At 44.4% G+C, this 21,227-nt stretch overlaps 2 protein-coding genes across 10 annotated transcripts in view; one reads left to right on the forward strand and one right to left on the reverse strand.

Moving 5' to 3' along the window:
- GEMIN5 (gem nuclear organelle associated protein 5) overlaps positions 1-15,795 on the reverse strand; it is a 45,405-nt gene extending 29,610 nt beyond the window's left edge. Inside the window, exons 1-9 of one of the 2 annotated variants that reach the window (XM_002710179.6) lie at positions 15,491-15,795; positions 14,513-14,673; positions 11,895-12,076; positions 8,321-8,472; positions 8,011-8,130; positions 5,463-5,595; positions 3,766-3,931; positions 3,145-3,357; positions 1,891-1,976 (exon numbers count right to left, since the gene is read on the reverse strand). In XM_002710179.6, coding sequence (XP_002710225.3) covers positions 1,891-1,976; positions 3,145-3,357; positions 3,766-3,931; positions 5,463-5,595; positions 8,011-8,130; positions 8,321-8,472; positions 11,895-12,076; positions 14,513-14,673; positions 15,491-15,656 — 1,379 coding nt within the window. In that variant the 5' untranslated portion in view covers positions 15,657-15,795. The remainder of the gene's footprint in view (positions 1-1,890; positions 1,977-3,144; positions 3,358-3,765; positions 3,932-5,462; positions 5,596-8,010; positions 8,131-8,320; positions 8,473-11,894; positions 12,077-14,512; positions 14,674-15,490) is intronic. The other variant, XM_008255311.5, reaches the window with a different exon arrangement.
- A 2-nt stretch (positions 15,796-15,797) lies between these two features.
- The window catches only part of MRPL22 (mitochondrial ribosomal protein L22), a 35,132-nt gene continuing 29,702 nt past the window's right edge, over positions 15,798-21,227 (forward strand). For 3 of the 8 annotated variants that reach the window (XM_070076369.2, XM_070076361.2, XM_070076360.2), the window contains exons 1-3: positions 17,491-17,539; positions 17,618-17,666; positions 20,514-20,600. Coding sequence is in view for 2 of the 8 variants with exons in the window: in XM_070076360.2 (XP_069932461.1) it covers positions 20,581-20,600 (20 nt within the window). In the remaining 6 variants the exon portion in view is untranslated. Of the gene's footprint in view, positions 16,080-17,490; positions 17,540-17,617; positions 17,667-20,513; positions 20,601-21,227 lie in introns of those variants that run through there. The other 5 variants (XM_002710180.6, XM_051843554.3, XM_051843553.3 and 2 more) reach the window with 4 other exon arrangements.

Genomic DNA, 21,227 nt, shown 5'->3' on the forward strand with positions numbered 1-21,227 from the left:
ATCACCAAGCTAGTTGTTGACTTATTTATAGTGAACAATCTAGATAATGAGCCAAAATTTCTTTGGCTAAAAGGAATAGAATAAGCAGGGTTTTTAAAATAAACATTTATTTATTTATTCATTTAAAAGGCAGATAGAGAGGACAGACAGAAGACCGATCTTCCATTTGCTTGCTGGTTCACTTCCCAAATGGCCACAACAGCCAGATTGGGTGAAGCAGAAGCTAGGAGCTAGAATTCCATCCCGGTCTCCCATATGGGTGGCAGGGGTCCAAGCCTCGGGCCACCTTTGCTGCCTTCCTAGGTACATTAGCAAGAAGGTGGACTGGAAGCAGAGCAGCCAGGATTTAAACCAGCATTCCAGTATGGGATGCCAGCAGTGCCAGCACCCACCACAACACTAGCCCCTCTAATTTTATTTAATTATAACTATTCTAAGTACAAATAGCCACATATTGCTACTGGCTGCCAAACTGAATTGCACGGGTCTGCAATTTCATCAAACCTCTAGAACAGCTATGTATAAGATACCTAAAGTGGGGCCAGTGCTGTGGCTCAGTGGGTTAAAGCCCTGGCCTGAAGCATCAGCATCCCATATGGGCACAGGTTTGAGTGCCAGATGCTCCACTTTTTAAATTTTTTTTTACTTATTTGAAGACAAAGTTACAGATAGAGGGAAGGAGGGAGGGGGGAGGGGGAGGGAGGGGGAGGGAGGGAGAGAGAGGGAGGGAGAGGGAGAGGGAGTGGGAGAGGGAGAGAGGGAGAGGGGGAGAGAGAGGGAGGGAGGGAGGGAGGGAGGGAAGGAGGGAGGTCGGTCTTCCATCCTCTGATTTGCTCCCCAAAGGGCTGCAGTGGCTGGAGCTGGGCTGATCCAAAGCTAGGAGCTTCTTCCGAGTCTCCCACATGGGTGCAAGGGCCCAAGCACTTGGGCCATACTCCGATGCCTTCCCAGGCAGATTAGCAGGGAGCTGGACTGGAAGTGGAACAGCCAGGACTTGAACCGGTGCCTATATGGGATACCAGTGGTGCAGGTGGAGGCTCTACCTGCTTCGCCACAGTGCTGGCCCTTCCATGTTCTATCCAGCTCTCTGCTATGGCCAGGGAAAGCAGCAGAGGATGGCCCAAGTCCTTGGACCCCTGCACCCACGTGGGAGACCCGGAAGAAGCTCCTAGCTTCTGGTTTTGGCCTGGGCTAGACTTGGTCGTTGAGGTCATTTGGGGAGTGAACCAGCGCATAGAAGACCTCTCTCTCTCTCTCTGTCTACTTCTCTGTAACTCTTTCAAATAAAGAAAATAAACCTTTAAAAAAAAAAAAAGATACCTAAAGTGAGCTATAACTTGAGGGTATTTTGAAAAGTTCACAGAAAAGTTTTGAACAAAAAGTTTCTGAAATCCATGCATAATTTTTTCATAATATGCATTTTTATGAACTTTTAAAAGCACCTCATTATATATATAAGATCATATTATGAAATTATTAATTTTCTTGTGTGACTAGGATATTATAGTTATATAGAATGTCCTTATTCTGAGAACTATAACTTGCTTCACATGTTTCAGATAAAACACATATAAAATCACATAAAACACGTATGGCCATATGTTAATTGATCAATCTAGATAGAAGGGACATGGATATTCTTTTACCAATTTTACGACTTTAATGTATGCTTGAAAACTCACATAAAACAAAATAATGGTTTATTTCAGTGGTTACCAAATATCAAATGTGCTGAAATACTACCACCTGAAAACTTTTTAAAATAAAATTCTCAGTTCTGAACCTCAGTTTCAGAGCCAGAATCTTATTCCAAAAAAGCCATTCATGCCACTTTGATCTTCATCATTGATATTCTGGTCAACAGGCTGAAGAGAATCACACATTTCTTACTTGCTGGAGTAGGTGTCATACAATCCCACTTTTCCATCATCAGTTCCAAAAGCTAAGCAACCTTCCTTGTTTGGGTGCCAGCACAGCTACAAAAAAAGTTTCCAATAAGAATACATGAGAAGAGGGACATGCCATTAAGGGAGTCCTTACATTAGGCTCCAACCATTCAAATGGACATTTCTTCTAACTGTAATCAATTTCAAGAGAAAAACAAAGAATTTAATATTTTTAATAAAAAATGAAAGTTACCATGATCTAATCATCTCTACCCCCCCCAATCCACCAATTTTGTGTGTTTTTAGGCATTTTTATGGATAAACTTTAGATATACAAGAGTACTTTAGAATGTTCATGGGAAAACAGAATGAAACATAAGTTAATTTCAAGTATTTTGAAATCCATGTGTAGTTTTTTCAGAATATGCATTCTCCATTTTCCCCCATAGTTTTCAGAATATCCATTTTCTTGAAAATGCCTTATATGCATGGAACTCAGAATTTTTAGAGCCAAAATAAAATAAATTTTTCAAATGTTTTGAAGTACCCTCATACACAACAGAAAAAAACAAAGAGTCCTAACATTTAAGAATGTGGCTGGTATACTGTAGAGTGGGAATAAAAGATTCCAAAAAATTTAGAGAGTATGTCTCTTTTAATAATTAATGAATTGGAAAAAGCACACATTGTCATTATGGAAGCTGGAGACTGGAGTGGCAGACAGGGTAGGAAATAATATTTGCTTTCTACACTTCCAGATTGTTGGGTTTCCTTTCATTCACAAACATGTTTTGCTTTCGGATTAAAAAGCAACAGCCCCAACATTAGAGGAAAGCAAAGATTATTATATATAGTCTTTTCTAATCTGCATTCCATGTTTTATAATTTGCATTTTTCATGAATCATGTCTTTCCACATCAAAGAGACATCTATACTATCAGTTTTAATAGTTTGATAGCATCAAAACAGGTGTTTATAACTTGACATATCTTCTATGAAAACACATTCAGGTTATTTCTCATTTCTTAGTATTATGAAAACAGTGAATTCAACAAAGCCTCAATATGTTTAAACTCTGATTTGGGATAATAAGTTTGGTTTCCTTCTGCTCTCCCAGTTTCAAACTTCACCAAAAATGTTTTTAAACAACTTTTGATTCCCAATAGAATTCAAATAATAAATAGATTATTTTCTAAAAGCAGAATTAGTTATTTGAAAAGAAATGTACAAAACAAGCTTAAAAAAAAAGCATCCTTACTGATGTAACCTTGGACTTGACACCTTGCCAAAAATTTTTCACGTCATAGTTGTTCTTAATGGAGAGTGTATTCCAGACGCGGATCATGCCATCCCCAACACCTATTGCCAAGCAGCCCGTGTCCACAGGAGAGAAGGCCAGACTGTAGGCAAACCCACCAAGGGAAGGCAGGGTCCAGCTGCACTCCAGTGTGGCCATGTCCCAACATTTTACCTGAATAAAGTAAAGGTTAGGGCATAAATATTAAAAAGATCAGAGAAATAGGAAAAAGTTTTCAAATAGGATTGGCTAACAGAGTGGGTAATATAATTTAATTTTTCTGGTAGAAATTAGAAAAAGTGGCTTAGGAAAAAAAAAACAGTACAAATTATATAGCTTAAAGGGATCTCAAGAGATTTCGGCTACGTAAACTATGGACCAGGAGAAACAGCAGCATGTCCTCACACATCTTTTCCTGGACACACCCACTTTTCCAGATCATGTCTCCCTCAACACAAGCATCCTGGTGGCCCCTCACATCTCACCACTCGGTACTGAGAGTATATTTAGTGCCCATCAGTCGCAGGAACTCTGAAGCTGCAACCAGGGGTGGGGTGCTGAGTACTGACAAGCAGCTCTTACATCTCTATCCATGGACGTGGAAAGCAGCAGCTGTCTATCATCCTCAGTTTGTAAAGGACATAAATTAAACACGATTCTGGAGTGGTTCTGCCCTTCTGATGAAGTGCTGAAGAGGGTGTATCTCCGTCTCCAAGACTGGTTGAGATCCCAGAGCAGCAGTTCGCCTCTAGGAAGGAAAAACACAGATCTTAGTTCTCTTTCTTTTCTTTCTTATTTGAAAGACTTATTTTATTTATTTGAAAGAGTTATAGAGAGAGAGGCAGAGACAGAGAGAGATCCTCCACCCACTGGTTCACTCCCCAAATGGCTACAACAGCCAGAGCTGAGCCAATATAAAGCCCGGAGCGTCGTCTGGGTCTCCCATGTGGGTGCAGGGGCCCAAGGACTTGGGCCATCTTCCACTGCTTTTCCAGGCGCATTAGCAGGGAGCTGGATTGGAAGCATAGCAGCCAGGACTCGAACTGGCTCCCATATGGGATGCAGGAGCTGCAGGCCGGGGCCTTAACCCACTGTGCCACAGTGCCAGTCCCCCGTGTTAGTTGTCTTTCACAAGTAATTGAAGAACAGTGGTTGTTGAGCCAGAGTCAGAGCCCTTAGCTACAGGTAATTTCTGTCACTTGTTGCTTTAAAAAAAGGAAGAATTGCATATTTTTCAGATATCCACAGAATATCTCTAGGAGGGCATACACACAAAATTTGTCATTGCCTATGGGGAGGGGCACCAAGCAGCTAGGGAGACAGAAGTGAAAAGGATGCTTTATTATATAGGTTCATTATTTTTGAACCATGTGAATGTCCTAGACTACTTTTTAATAGACTTTCCTAACAGCTTTAATAATAAAATGCTGCCATAATTCACACAGCTCCTTAAGTTTAAGATACAGTATCTCTCTTTTAGGGTGGTGGTGGAATAGACAAGGTTAACATTTTCAGGTGGTTTCTATGTGCTTTACCTGTTTTACCTCTTTTTTTTGACAGGCAGAGTGGATAGTGAGAGAGAGAGACAGAGAGAAAGGTCTTCCTTTTGCCGTTGGTTCACCCTCCAAAGGCCGCCGCACCGCGCTGATCCGATGGCAGGAGCCAGGTACTTATCCTGGTCTCCCATGGGGTACAGGGCCCAAGGACTTGGGCCATCCTCCACTGCACTCCCTGGCCACAGCAGAGAGCTGGACTGGAAGAGGGGCAACCGGGACAGAATCTGGCGCCCTGACCGGGACTAGAACCCGGTGTGCCGGCGCCGCAAGGCGGAGGATTAGTCTAGTGAGCCGCAGCGCCGGCCCCTGTTTTACCTCATTTAAAGGCAGGGAACTTGTCAAATTTACTTTTTTATAGAACTCCCATAAACACCCTAAGAAGTAAACTATTACTACTATCTCCTCTTTTTACATGCTACAACTGAAGTTCAGCAAAATAAAGCATCTTGTTTATGAACACAAAGCAGGTAAGTAGCAGATAGGTTACAAAATTCAGTTCTGCCTAATTTCAGAACCCACACATTTAACCACCAAGTTATTGTTCAAGCTTTGTTAGTAGACAGCACAGCTATCAGCCTCATGATTTTTCTACTTCAAATGGCTCATCCTAACACAAGTCTTGACTGGTACTCTAACTTCTTTATCCACGAAGAGAAGCCCTGGGAATCCCCAACAACAGAAAAACAAAATACATCAAGGTGATATTATCAAAAAAAGACTTACCCAAAACAGCTGGACACCAGCTGTGTGGGCTGATTACTGGGCCAATGGAGTGTCAACCACAGGCGCTCCTTAACAGTTGGGTCAATTCCTCCTCCTCGTCTCTTCAGAAAGGGCAATTTCAAAATCATTACCCCTGTGGATCAAAAAAGGTTAATAGTATTCAAGACAGTGAAACTACTGCACAAGTCATCAGCAGGTCACAGTATCATCTGTGGTATTTGAAAGGAAGAGTTAAGAAAGAGAGAGTGAGAGTGAGAAAGAGAGAGATAGAGAGAAAGAAAAAAAGAGAGACAGAGAGATCTTCCATCCCCTGGCTCATTCTGTAAATGGCAGCAATGGCTAATGTTGGGCCAGGCCAAAGCCAGAAGCCTGTAACCCTATCCAGGTCTCATGTGGGTTGCAGGGGCCCAAACACTTGGGCCATCTTCCACTGTTTTCCCAGGCCATAGCAGCAGGGAGCTGGATCGGAAGTGGTGCAGCCAGGATGCTAAACGATGCTCATATGGGATGCTTCTGTCACAGGTGACAGCTTAACTTGCTATGCCACAGTGCCAGCCCCTAAAGCTTTCTTAGTTTGGTTACTTATAATATAAACCTCATTTTCCACAGAGACATTATCATAAATAGTGGTTAAGATCAGCCTAGCAACATTCATGTCAAGTAAGCTTTTACATGCTGTCTAGGTAACCTTAACACATTAAGAATACACACACACACACACACACACACACACACACACTTTTGGTCTGGGGAAAACAAGTTCCCAATTATAACTAAGAGCCCATGCTGGTAACACAACTCCAAATTTTCCAGAGTTAGAAGGACAGAGGGTAGGATTACTTCTTCTAGGTGGCTAGAGATCCAAAAGAGAAAAATTGTCAGTCAACACATCGTGGCAGTAGTTGCTGCACTGACACACTACCAACCAGTGGCTCCTAATTTGTAGGTGCATCAGAATCACAGAGGCAGCTTTTAAAAATTTATGTGCCAGGACCTACTGCCTGAAGATTCTGACCGAGTAGATCTGAAGAGGGTTCTAAGAACTTCTGTTGGATCATTCTAACTCTGGATAGGGTTACAGGCTTCTGGCTTTGGCCTGGCCCAACATTAGCCATTGCTGCCATTTGCAGAATGAGCCAGGGGGTGGAAGATCTCTCTGTCTCTCTTTGTTTCTTTCTCTCTCTCTCTCTCTCTCTCTCTCTCTCTCACTCTCTCTTTCTTAACTCTGCCTTTCAAATACCACAGATGATCCAGTTCAGAGATCCATAGTTTAGAGGCTGCCCTTCTGGAGGGAGTCTCAGCCTGACGTCCCCCTCAGTTTTAGCTGTAGTAAGTCTACAAGTTGCCCACAGTTTGCAAAGTTCACCACTGACCAACCCTGAACTGCATGTCAAGCCTTGTGCTGCTCACCTTACATGCATTAACACATATGGGCCCAAATCATAAAATGTTCATGGCTTAAAATAATGTTGACAGTCCACCCACATTCACACTAGCATCATACACAACAGATAAAACCGGGAAGCAACCCAAGAGTCCACTGATGGGTGAATGAATAAGCAAAACGTGGCACATATGTACAACAGAGTATTAGTCAGCCTTAGAAAGGAGGGACATTCTAACATGTGTTACAGAAGGAATCAAGAATATTATGCTAGGTGAATTAAGCCACAAAAAGACATGTACTGTAAGACAAAAAAGACATACACAGTATGAGTTCAGAGACAGGCAGAGGTAGTGGTTGTCAGGTGCTGTGGGGAGAGGAGAACGAGGACTTACTGTTTAGCAGGCATGGTTTCAGTTTCACAACATGACAAGAGTTCTAGAGATGAATGGTGCCAACAGCTGTACACCATTACAGCAAATTTAATAATTAAGTATATAATAAAGTGGTTAGGCTGGTACATTTTATGTGAATTTTATAATAGTATTTAAAAAAAAACTAGAAAAGGAAAACAAAGTCAGAGAAGAGAGGCCCACTATAAAAAGGTGAGACTGTTACTACAAAGGTGACATGCAGTTTCTCTGGAGCTGCTCTCCGTTTCCAAGCTTAAGGGAAGAGTTTTGTTAGAAGCTTGGGAAAACCTCATGCTGAGGGCCCCCATAATTCGGGTACAGTAAGCTTCCACATGTCCACACACACTTGCTTGCTGGCTTTATGTTCTTTCTTCTGCATCTGTGCGTAAGAAGCTCTAACTCTAGACATATTTTCTATTCTTTTGCTTCAGGCCTTGTCACGTTCCAGTATTCCTATTCTTCTAACAAATACCTTGCTGTCCATACTAAGGACCCTTTGCTAAAGCCGGGACCCTGCTTTCTCCTGAAATGTATCAGAAACTCATTTCTAACACGAAAACCAGATGTTCATAGCACCAAGAGTTACAGCCCAAGCTAAATGGGGGAAGCAATTTTCTGGAACAAAAAGGTAGAGAAAAACTTTCTAACAGATGATACACTCTTGGGATCAGAGGATACAACAAAAAAGCTTTTACCTCCACTGGATCAATACAGGTCATCTCACAAAATGAATCTCAAAAACCAGTCTTACCTCGGCCTCTAGAGCAGCTCCAGATCCGAATGGTCTGATCTTTGCTTCCAGTGGCTAAGTAGCAGCCTTTTGACAGTGGAGTTTGTGCTACAACTTTCCCATTGTGAATGTCAGGTTCTTCTAGGAGAGATGATAATTTCATTAATATGCATTCAATATACATTTATTAATGAAAAATTAGTTTGTAAGCAATTCTAAAACTTAGCTATCTCTTTCAAAGGTCTGATACAGAAAACCTAAATTTTAGGTTTAATTCAAATGATACAACTCTCTTTACTTCGTTCTGAACTCTCCCTTAAATCATCTCTACCTGAGTTTTCCTCTTGGCTCAGGGATAAACAGTCTTCACCAGGCAGGGGGCACCAGACTATGGAGTGGATCTCATCATCGTGGCCTCGAAGCCTGTGAATCACTTCTCCTTTCTTACTGATGTCCATTATGACCACTATGCCATCCTTGTAGCTAAAAAACAAGTTAGAAACATTAATGAAAAGCCAACCCGGAACATTCTCTCTTGTTAACATTTCAGCTTAGCAGTCACCATTGTGGATGTCTACATATTAGGTGATTCTAAAGAGAACAACAACATTACAGCTTTATTTAAAAATAAACCAACAAAAAGAAATAATACTGCCGGCGCCGCAGCTCAATAGGCTAATCCTCTACCTAGTGGCGCCGGATTCTTTCCCGGTTGCCCCTCTTCCAGGCCAGCTCTCTGCTATGGCCAGGGAGTGCAGTGGAGGATGGCCCAAGTGCTTGGGCCCTGCACCCCATGGGAGACCAGGAGAAGCACCTGGCTCCTGCCTTCGGATCAGCGCGGTGCATCGGCCGCAGCGCACCAGCCGTGGCAGCCATTGGAGGGTGAACCAACGGCAAAAAGGAAGACCTTTCTCTCTGTCTCTCTCTCACTATCCACTCTGTCAAAAAAAAAAAAAAAAAAAAAAGAAAGAAAGAAAGAAAATGGTATGTTAATCTTTGAACACCTGGATTTCAAGGTATGCAATCTAATGTCATGGGATCAAGTTGTTTTAACGTTCCAGTTAAGCTTTCCAGGAATAATCATAGTTTTGAAGATCCTCTAAAAGCACATCACTCTGATTTGGTCCTTTTTGTCCAACTCTGCAGTTCCTTTACATCTACTTGTGACCCCTTGCTCGTTTTTCACGGTCAGTCTGATTCAGGCTTCTCTGAACCCTGCCTTGCACCCTGTATGTTCACTCTTCTGCTGCAACAGTGCTTGCACTTCACAGGATCACTGGTTCACAGAGCCCTTACGTTTTCACCCTCACTCACCCACATCTGTCCTCCTGTCCTTCCCATCCTGCAGCACAGTGTTCATCAACACCGTATCCCTTGTCTCCTCTCATCAGCTCAACACTGTATCCCTTGTCTCCTCTCTCCTGGGGTGTTTACTCCACAAAACCCCAAACCTGGTTGAATCCAACTGTTTCCTTTCTCAGTTTCAGTAGTTATTTAAATTTATGACTGTGATCCTAAGCTTTGTATTCTTTTCTTTTTTAATCTTTTAAAAAAAATTTTAAGAAATAAATTCCTTTTATTGTGTAAAGTACTTTTTAAAAAAAAAGGATATATTAATTTTTTATTTGAAAGTCAGAGTTACACAGAGAGAGTAGGAGAGGCAGAGAGAGAGAGAGAGAGAGAGAGAGAGAGAGGTCTTCCATCCCCTGGTTCACTCCTGAATTAGCCGCAACGACCAAAGCTACGACGATCCGATCCGAAGCCAGGAGCCAGGAGCTTCCCCCAGGTCTCCCGCATGGGTACAGGGGCCCAAGGACCTGGGCTATTCTCCACTGCTCTCCTAGGCCATAGCAGAGAGCTGGATTGGAAGTGGTGTAGCAGGGACTTGAACCAGCACCCATATGGGATGCCAGCACTGCAGGTGGCGGCTTTACCTGCTATGCCACAGCACTGGCCCCTCAGCTTGGTATTTTTTCTTTTTTTAAAAGATTTATTTATTTATTTGAAAGACAGAGTTACACAGAGGAGAGGCAGAGAGAGAAATGTCTTCCATCTGATAGTTCACTCCCTAATCGGCTGCAATGTCCAGAGCTACGCCGGTCCGAAGCCAGGAGCCTCCTCTGGGTCTCCCACGCGGCTGCAGGGGCCCAAGGACTTGAGCCATCTTCTACTGCTAGCCGGATCTCTAACTGGTGCCCATATGGGATGCCAGAGCTTCAGGCCAGGGTGTTAACCCTCCACACCACAGCCCCCGCCCCATCAGGTTGGTATTCAACACTGAACACCACACCTACAATTTATCTCCACAACTTCGTTGTCATGTTCTCTGAGATGATGGTTTTAGTCCCTTCATCCTGAATCGAGTTCCAACCCACCTGGAACTTGACACCCCACTGCTTTTATGCCTTTCTGAGAAAAGTCAGAAGCTACAGAATGGAACATTTTCCTTTTCCAAACTGACCTACAAACCTACTTGCATCTATTTCAATATTATCAATCGTTCTGCTTGTCATCTGTATCCAATGTACTCTTTTTATCTCCAATTGGCCACAACAGCTGGAGCTGCGCCCATCTGAAGCCAGGAGCCAGGAGCTTCTTTGGGTCTCCCAAGTGGGTGCAGGGGCCCAAGCACTTGGGCCATCATCTTCTGCTTTCCTAGCCCATAGCAGAGAGCTGGATCGGAAGTGGAACAGCCTGGACTTGAACCGGTGCCCACATGGGATGCCAGCACTGCAGGTGGCGGCTTTACCTGCTATGCCACGGTGCCGGCCCCTCCAATGTGCTATTGACATCTCAACATCGCTCTTGCTCCTGCAACAAGCTTTCTCTCTTCGGTTTTACTTCCATTTACATAATAACATGTTCTTGGTATCATCCATTAAAGATTTCCTTGACCCAATATTCCTCTTCTGCTTTCATGTCTATGTATGTTTTTTTCATCTATGTTTTGAAAGATTTATTTATTTACTTGAAAGTTAAAATTAAATAGAGAGTGGGAGAGAGATATCTTCCATCTGCTGGTTCATTCCCCAAATGGCTGCAACAGCTGGGTCTATGCCAGGCCCAAGTAAGGAGCCAGGAGCTTCTTACGGATCACCCATGTGTGTGGCAGGGGCCTAAGTACTTCGGTCATCTTCTGCTGCTTTTCCCAGGCCATTAGCAGGGAGCTGGATCAGAAGCAGAGAAGCTGGGATACAAATCGGCACCCATATGGTACCCATGTTGGTGTTGCAGGAAGTGGCTTTACCCACTATGCCACAACATTGGCCCCACCTTTTTACAACTTTATAGAAAAGTTGTATACATGCATATGTCCATTATTATCTTGCCCCCTAGTTTCTTGAATCTGCCCAAGTCCAACTTTTTCCTCCAAAAGTCTAATGTCATCGCTAATGTGAAGTCTTCAAACTGGAGGGTATCTTTGGATGAAAAATTCATGGAGTAGCAAGGGCAAAGAGGATGCTCACTTCTGCAGCTTATGTGAAACAGCTTTGGTGATCAATGGGGAGATAGACCCCAAAGCCATATCACTTCCCCAATCTAAAAGGACAGCTCAGTGCCAGAGAGACAGATACAATCATTTGACACTTGTGGAGTCACTGTTATAGCCCAAGGTAGTATAAAGTGATAAAAGGTAAAAGAGGACATGTCCAACATTTGGAGGTTGACTGGAGGAATTAGATATGATGAATGTGGGAAGTATAGTATCAGGGAAACAAACACAGAGAGAGGGAATGGGATAGACAGTAATAAATGATACCATAGGCTTGGAGGTATGAGCCCTCTACCTTCTGTGGAAAGTTTGTATTGAGGAATAAAGGCAGGTGAGAAAGTAAGGCACATGCAAAATATAATCAATAATCACAAACAAAAATAAAGCTCAATAATGATGGCAAAGTACTTACCCAATGGCCACTAAATCTTCATGATGAGGTGAGCAAGTAAGACAGAAGATTGCCCTGGGTTCTATAAAGAGGTGCTGGCTATCGTTTCTGTTAAGCCAATAACAGAAAACTACTCCTTTCTCATCCCCAGATACTATTAAGTCCTTTACTCGAGGAGACCAATGCAGTGCTGAGATTGTATGCTTTAAGAAAAAAACAAAAAAATATTTGTTTTTCACTTGTCAGTGCTGAATTTTTACTTAATTTTTACCCATTTAACAGACCATCATAATATGCTAGGTGCATTATAGGTACTTAAAAAAAATACTTGTTAAGTACTACCTGTATAGTGACACCATTATCAACCAAGTGACTGTAAAATTTAGACTAGTGGAGACTAAAGAATCATTTTCTTCTCTAGTGCTTTTTCCAGTGTCTTAACATCTACCAAGAAAGGGAGCAAACAAAACAATGGCCCCTAACAAATGGAAATCTGTTTCTTTTCATATTCTGATTTGTTCTCACCTCAGGAGGGATGGAACTTGCAAAGACAGTAATAAAAGATATAAAAGAAATAATATATAATCTGGGGGCTGGCACTGAAGCGAAGCGGGTAGAGCCGCTAACTGCAGTGCCAGCATCCCATATGGGTGCCTGTTCAAGTCCTGGCTATTCCACTTCTGATCAGCTCTCTGCTATGGCTCCTGGCTTTGGATCAGCACAGCTCCGGCCGTTGCAGCCATTTGGGGAGTGAACCAGCGAATGGAAGACCTCTCTTTCTCTGTCTGCCTCTGCTTCTCTGTAACTCCGCCTTTCAAATAGGTAAATAAAATCTTCTACAAAAAATTGTAATGAAAATTCTTTTTTCAAGATTTATTTTATTTATTTGAGAGGCAGTTACAGGGCAGAGGGAAAGAGAGAATCTAATCTTCCATCCACTGGTTTACTCCCAAATGGCCGCAACGGCCAGGGCTGGGTCAGGCTGAAGCCAGGAGCCAGCAGCTTCTTCCAGGCCTCTCAAGTAGGTGGCAGGGCCCAAGAACTTGGACCATCTTCTGCTGCTTTCTCAAGCATGTTAGCAGGGAGCTGGATCAGAAGTGGAGCAGCTGAGACTCGAATTGCTGCCTATATAGGATGCTGGTATTGCAGGTGGTGGCTTAACCTATTAAGCCACAATGCTAGCCCCATTAATAAAAATTCTTTTGAAGACTGGATGGATTCTTTTCCTTCCTTTATTTGTTCTCTCAAAAGGCAGGTATATCAGATAACTAGCTGTTTTATTTAATTTTTAAAAAGATTTATTTATTTGAAAGGCAGAGTGAGAGAGTGACAGAGATCTTCAATCTACTAGTTCACTCCCCAAATGGCTGCAATAGTCAGAGCTGGGCCAGGCTGAAGCCAGGAATCAGGAACTCCATCCTGGTCTCACATGGGTAGCAGGGGCCCAAGCACTTGAGCCATCTTCCACTGCCTTTCCAGGTACATTGGCAGGAAGCTGGAACAGAAGAGCAGCTGGGACTTAAACTGGCACACTGACATGGGATGCTGGACTCGCGCGCCACGGTCACATGTCCCCAGTTAATTATCTGGTTTAGAAATGAGCTTCATTCACTCATGTATAGTTTATGGCAGGAGTCAGTTGTAAATGTGTTAGACTCCAGAAGCCATGCCATCTTTGTTGCCAAGTACTTGGTTCTGTTGTTGTAACATCAATGTAGACATAGATAATTCTTTTTTTTTTAAACAGGCAGTGTGGACAGTGAGAGAGAGAGACAGAGAGAAAGGTCTTCCTTTGCCGTTGGTTCACCCTCCAATGGCCGCCGCGGCCGGCGCACCGCGCTGATCTGCAGGCAGGAGCCAGGTGCTTCTCCTGGTCTCCCATGGGGTGCAGGGCCCAAGGATTTGGGCCATCCTCCACTGCACTCCCTGGCCACAGCAGAGAGCTGGCCTGGAAGAGGGGCAACCAGGACATAATCTGGCACCCCGACTGGGATTAGAACCCAGTGTGCCAGCGCCACAAGGCGGAGGATTAGCCTACTGAGCCTCGGTGCCAGCCGACATAGATAATTCTTAAATCAATCAATATGGTTATATTCTAATAAAACCATCTGCAAAAACAGGCAGTATGGTTCACCAACTTCTGGTTTATATGCACCTCCTATGACAAAAGATTTGAGGAGCTTTACAACATAGAGTTCCTTCTCCAAGTAATAAAACACAAGCAGACATTTGGCACAGTGACACAGTTTGCCACTGAGGACACTTGCTTCCCATACTGAAGTGCCTGGGATTGAGTCTGAGCTCCCTTCTGATTTCAGCTTCCCGTTAACATGACACCTGGAGGGCAGCACGTGATGGCTCAAGTACTTGGGTCCCTGCCATTCACATGGGAGACACCAATTGCATTGTAGGCTTCTGGCTTCAGCCTGGTGCAGTCCCAGGTGCAGCAGGCATTTGGGGAGTGAACCAACAGCTGGAAAATATCCGTGTGGCAGTCTTTCTCTGCCTATCAGATAAAAGTAAGTAAAAATTATAAATAATGAACAAAACTGTAAAAGTTACCTTGCACATGAGCCAGCAAAACTATACCTGGCACAGATCTAATGAAAAAGGTCAGAGAAACCAGCAATCCACAGTACCTGATGGAGCGCATGTTCTGTCACAACTGCTCTTGTCTCTACATCCCAGATTTTCACAGTCCCATCGTCGGAGCTGGAGGCACAGAGGTTGTACTGACCAGGATGATGAGAAAACGTGAAGCCCGAGACCCTTTCGGTGTGTCCCACCAACTCTCCTACAACTTCAAGCAAAACCAGACTCTAGGTTAGTTAAAGTGCTCTCCAAGATTCTTGGTAGAATCATACTGTTGTTGGATCGCGAATGATCAGATGGGGTGAACTCAACTCAGGCTATAATAAAAATAACCACAGACTAACAACCTGAAACCCCAAGGACTAATACTACTGGCTCTGCCATGTGACGTCAGACAGAATCCTATCATCTCTTTGTGCCTCAGTTTCCTTAGCTGTAATCGCAGTAGGTGTCTGTTGCTTCGTCACCTCCTAGGCTGGGAAGCTACTCAGAGGAAGAATGTGAAGGCCAGTTTTACATTAGGCCTGAGGTCGTTTGGAGTATAATAAATATCTCGCACGTCTCAGCCCAAGGCACGATCAGAGCTTTAGTTTGGAGCCCGACAGCATCAGGCTCAACCCATTCATCCCGCAGAGAGGAGCATCACATATTCCTATGATTTTGCTCTGAGTCTGCATCCGCAGGCAGGTCCCCAACCTCCGTCTCGGCAAGGCTCCCAGGGGGTTAGCGCGCACTTGGTCTTGCAGGGAACCATGTTTCAAGTGCTGGGTCTACGCAGTGCAAACTTGCAGAAAGGGAGCGGTCCCACGTGCGAGCGCCGGGAGGCGGGACCGGTCTGCCACAGCGTGGTGCAGCTCATTCTCGGAGACCCACGGCAACTTAGCTCAGTGACCGTGAGCAAATTCTCCTCCTGCCGGGGTCTCAGTGGCACTCTCTGTAGGAAAAGGGCTAGCTGGAGACGTCCAGTTGACGCCCCAGAGGAGCAGGACGGACAGGAAAACTCCGGCCCAGGGGTGGGAAGTTACCTCGAAAAGGGGGCGTCCCAGGGCTCGCGCCCGCGCCGGGGCCCACACGCACAAGGAAGACGGAGGTTCGGGCCGCGAAGCCGAAGAGGCCGCCGGGTACCGCATCGCTGCAGCGGGAGCAGTACCAGTTGGGGGAGGGCGGCAGAGTCCGCGGTTCCTGCCCCATGATCACCGGTGCTACAGCTCAGGGAAGCAGCCGCAGGTGTAGACGGTTCGCAGCCCCACGCTGTAGCGGGAAACGGGGGCGGGGTAGACCCTGAGCCCCGCCCCCATAGGCCGCCGCTACGGCGCGCGCCGAGGCCCATGCGGCAGCGCGAGCTCCGGTCCCGCCGCTCTAGGCTGGGAAGGGCGCAGCCACGCACACCTCGCTCTTCGTCCTAATCTAGCCTGGGGCAGGAGATCCGCCCCAATCTTGGTGATCCTGGAGACCAGCCCTGGAGGTAGTCAAATCTCACGGCGAAGCACGTGATGAGAGAGTTGGACTAGCTGTGCCAACTCCCGGCTCTGCGGGTGTTGCTTTGGAGCTGTTCAACTACTATCCTGTCCAGTGGTTTTTGAACGCTGTTTGCCAGCCAGAGCGCTTTGCTAGGTCAGCAGATGCTTTAAAGATGATCTACAAAAAAGACAGTTAGCAATAACATAAAAGTACGAATCAGGAATCAAAACGGGAATGAACGGTTTCTGCAACTGGGTGGAAATTCCGACTGAATTCTTGGGTGTTAAAAGATTTAAGAGAAGCCAAATGGAGCTACTCTTTTGATTTCTTTGTCTGCTCTTAAGGGAACTGTATAATGGTGAGTGGTGCCGAAGAAAAACAGTGGAACATGCTTAGGTTCTGCTACTCCTGTATTGTTTGTTTGCATCTGGAATCCTTGTGTGTGTAGCAAACTCTAACCGGAGGTAACTATCAATAATAAGGAGAAATCAAAGATGTATCATGTACTGGGAGGTATCAAGGGCCACTAACTTCAGAGGTACGTAGCCCTAGACTGACCACTGGTTGTGCCAGTTGTTAGTGGAGACTTTAACTTTCCCTGAATATGTTTCTAATTTGAAGAAGGAAGATGATAATCCATGTTTTGCTGGATTGCTATTAGGAATAAATGAGATTTAGAGAAATGACTGCCGCACATAATATGGTAGTAAGATCCCTTTAGGATCAACCTGGAGATGTGTGGGAATTAGGACATCATGCATTATTTCATAATTAAAATATGTGTTCTTCAAAAGAGCTTTCGGGGAGAATCGTTCGTGTACCGTCTAAGACTCCTGCCTCCCATGTTGGAGTGCCTGGGTTTGAGTCCCGGCTACGCTCCCAATCCCAGATTCCTGCTAACGTGCATGGTGGGAAGTGGTGACTGATGGCTACAGTACCTGGGTCCCTGCCATCCACATGGGAGGCTCAGATTCAGGACGCCTGGCCCAGCCCTGACTATTACAGGCATTTGGGGAATGAACTACTTGGTGGACGATCTGTGTCTCAGTCTGCCTTTAATTTAAAAAATAAAATGAATAAATAAGAATTCTTTTTTTTTTTAATTTTTTTTTTGACAGGCAGAGTGGACAGTGAGAGAGAGAGACAGAGAGAAAGGTCTTCCTTTGCCGTTGGTTCACCCTCCAATGGCCAAGAATTCTTTAAAAAGGGGAACTTTCATATGATTTTCAGTGATTTTTACAAGCTTGTGCTTCCGTAAGAGCATTTCTGTCAAGAAAATGAGGCCCACCGTGCTAGGTGGCTTTTTCACAGACTCAGTTCTCTCTTTCCTCACAGTTTTTCTTTATCTTAGTGGATTTCTGGAAACCCACTAGTTTTTGGGCTTTATTAAGTCATTCCTTCCCAAGCAATTCTGGCCTGCGGCGCCCGAAGCCAAGAGCTGCGCTTTCCCGGTCTCCATGACAACACCGCAGGCGTGGGTACTACTCGGTATCCTGACCGGAGGGACGCCGGGGTATTGCGCATGCGTGTTGTCCGTGCGGCGTTTGATTTCGGAGGCTTCCGTAGAGGCTGGAGGGCGGGAAAGATGGCGGTGGCCGTGCTGCAGCAGTTCGGTGAGGATTTCTCTTAGCGGTTAAGGGACGGAAAAAAGGATTGGAGATGTGAGTTAACAGCTTGCGTTGATGTTACAGGTGCGTTTTGGATACAGAACCTGAGGACCCGGGGGAAGCTGGCCCTGGGGTAAGTCTGGAAGTGCCAGGCCAAGGCCCAATTATTAGTGTGTCAGTTGTTGAGCGCTTACTTTCCGGCAGAGCTTTAGAGTCTGGGGCCACAGAGGCAAACTAGACCGCCCATGTGTTTGCTTTGACATGTCATTTTTCCGCCGTCGTATTGCGTAGACCTGCGGGGATTAGGTTACGCATCACGCAAGCACTACTGCGAATGCGTTCCGTCAGCCTTCTCATCGGACCTTGCCGGACCTGGTTAGGGTATGGGAGCGTCCCCCTCTCCTAATTACTTCTCTGGTTACTTACGTGAGTTGGGACTGTTTGTAGACCGCCACGGTTCACATCGTGCATGACATTATGCTGAGTGCTGTGTATGCATGATTTCGTTCTCATAGCATCCTAGTAAGTGGGTACTGCTGTTCCCACTGTTCAGACAAGAACGTTGAAGTTCCCCGACGTAAAATAACTTGCCCGAGAACATTCAGTTAAAGGAAGCTATGAAGTTTTATACTCTCCCAGGCATTTTGTGGCCTTAGGATAAAAGCATTCTTTAAAAGTAGGGATGCATTTGCAAGGTTAGAGAATCCAAGTCTTTGCCTGGCCTCTTCTCTTTGTTCCTCTTTGCAGTGCAGTTATTGATATGTGGAGATCGATAATCTGATTGGAAAATCTTAGTAAGTTTTCTGTCGGATGCATTTGTTAGCAGTTTGGTGTAGTTCATATGCTTTGGAGGCAAGTTGGCTGTGATTCCATTTTATAAATGTGTGATTTTAGAAAAGTTACTTACCTTTTCTAAGCTTCAGTTATTTCTTGTGTGAGAATAGTGTTAGTACTTATAAATATTTCATGAGAATTAAATGAGATGCAAATGAAATGCTAGTACAGTATGTGGCATGTAATAATCCCACCCTCAGCTCTAGCTGCCATTAATATTTTTCCTATTATAGGCTAGTAGTGAGTTCCCAATATATTTAGCCCTGTTTTAGGTATTTGGGTTGGGAGTGTGAAGTGGACTTCATCATAAAGAAGAAAGCAGAAGGCACTTGCTCTTAGGATTCGTCCACGCTTTTGCTTTTCAGTTATGTTCTGTTCCAGTCCAGTAATGCTGATTTACTTACTTTTTCTGTGCATTTACTCATTTACTTGCTTCTTTCTTATTCTGTGTTCTCACTTTCTATCTATACCAGCAGCCCTATCAGATCTCTTTATTGGGAAGTTTTCTCAGATCTCCATAAACCTGGAAGAAGTTAACTTCCCCTTTGTCTTAGCAAGTATACTTGTATAAGGACTTGATGTGTATGTGGCTGTTCTTTTTGTTAGTTTGTGTCTTGATGAGGTTGGAATAGTTCTTGTTGGTCTTTAGCTCCAGTGTGGAGTTTTACACAAAGTAAATACTTTGATAATGTTTATTGATTTGAACCGTCTTACAGTTATGATTTATACTTAGAAACTTTGAGCGAGTAACTTAAGGAGTTTGACTTCAGTCTTTTTATCTATGTTGTGATATGGAAGTGTTGAATTTTGCTAGATCATCTCTGAGGCTCTCTGTAGTTCTGAAGTTACTATATAATTTTGTGAACACCCATTCTGGGCTTCTAATGGGGGTAATTACCGTATGAATATTAAGTAAAAAGATGTAAATAATTCTTGTAGTATACATGGAAAATCTTAGATGCAGTGATGGAAACTTAATTGCATAGAGATAAATGCACTGGAAGACCCCTGTGTAAAATGAGAGGTGGGACCTCTGGCAGTCTGTTGAGTGCATTCTTCATCGAAAGGCATTTAATTGGGTTAAGAAAAAATGCTGCTGACCAAATACAACTTTCCTGTAGGCTGTGTTTGGTAGCAAAGGGACAGTCTTCAATCTTTGAATGCCAAGTCTCCTGTTTTACTGATGGATGCATTTTTAAGAAGTTTTGTGTTTTACTGAAGGTTACACTGTTAATAAGTAGCAATGCTAGTTGCTACTAAACTGAACAAAAAAAAATTCTGTGACTCTAAACAGTGCTCTATCAAACTGGGAGTGACAAAGTCATGGGGTGAATGGAGATTTGACAAGGGGAATCTTTTGAAGAGGGAATATAAGAGTTGAAAGCATGTATTTTGGTGCTTAGAAGTAGAAGGCTTAAGGCCGGCGCCGCGGCTCACTAGGCTAATCCTCCGCCTAGCGGCGCCGGCACACCAGGTTCTAGTCCCGATCGGGGCGCCGGATTCTGTCCCGGTTGCCCCTCTTCCAGGCCAGCTCTCTGCTGTGGCCAGGGAGTGCAGTGGAGGATGGCCCAGGTGCTTGGGCCCTGCACCCCATGGGAGACCAGGAAAAGCACCTGGCTCCTGGCTCCTGCCATCGGATCAGCGCGGTGCGCCGGCCATTGGAGGGTGAACCAACGGCAAAAGGAAGACCTTTCTCTCTGTCTCTCTCTCACTGTCCACTCTGCCTGTCAAAAAAAAAAAAAAAAAAAAAAAAAAAAAAGAAGAAGAAGAAGTAGAAGGCTTAGTGTGAAAGTTTGAAGATTCTGGTGTCTAATAAGCTGTTTTACATAGGTTAAAATTCTCTCCAAGAAAAACCAATTTGGAAATGTCATGAGTTAGCAGTTTTGGGGAAGAATGAATGACACTGGGCTGCAGAAGATAGAGCTGAGTTTCAGGTATCTGTCAGGGTTACATGGCATGGCCTTGGGCAACTTGTTCATCTTCTCTGAGGCTTGGTTTCATCATCTCAAAAAAAAAAAATGAAGATAACATATACCTTAAAGGGTGGTTGTGGGAATTAGGAGACTAAGCTGTAAAATGTCTACTATAGTGCTTGGCACTGGGAGGTATGTGATGGTGATGATATCCTCATGAGGTTCTTTCAAAGGAATCAGACTTGATGCTGGAAAGGGATCAGTACTCCTCTGAACATCTCAGCTATCAGCTCTACTTTCATGGAACAGCTGGCAAGAAGGTAAGAAATTGAAATAGATAGAGAAAGCAAGCATGTGCTTCCATTCCCCAATGGCTGCAACTGCTAGTGCTATGCCAGGCTGGTTCACTCCACAAATAACGGCTGGGGCTGGGGCTGGGGCTGGGCCAGGCTAAAGCCAGGAGGCAATATCTTAATCCGGGTCTCCCACGTGGGTACAGGGACCTAAGGACTTTGGCCATCCTCCGCTGCTTTTCCAGGCACATTAGCTGGGAGATGGATTGACAGTGGAGCAGTCAGGACTTGAACCAGTGCCCAGATGATATGCTGGCATTACAGGTGGCGGCTTAACCCGTTATGCAACAACGCTACCCTCAACATTTGTTTTTATTTTTTATTTTTTTATTTTAAAGGTTTATTTTATTTATTTGAAAGAGAGTTACAGAGAATGGTAGAGAGAGAGAGAGAGGTCTTCCATCCACTAGTTTACTCCCTAGATTGCCACAACAGCCGGAACTGTGCTGATCCGAAGCCAGGAGCCAGGAGCTTCCTCTTGTCCCATGTGGGTGCAGGGGCCCAAGGACTTGGGCCATCTTCTGCTTTCCCAGGCTATAGCAGAGAGATGGATTGGAAGAGGAGCAGCTGGGACTAAAACCAGCGCCCATATGG

The sequence above is a fragment of the Oryctolagus cuniculus genome, chromosome 6 (genome assembly GCF_051225735.1).
Source record: "Oryctolagus cuniculus isolate XC-2025 breed Fujian yellow rabbit chromosome 6, ASM5122573v1, whole genome shotgun sequence".
Taxonomy (NCBI): domain Eukaryota; kingdom Metazoa; phylum Chordata; class Mammalia; order Lagomorpha; family Leporidae; genus Oryctolagus; species Oryctolagus cuniculus.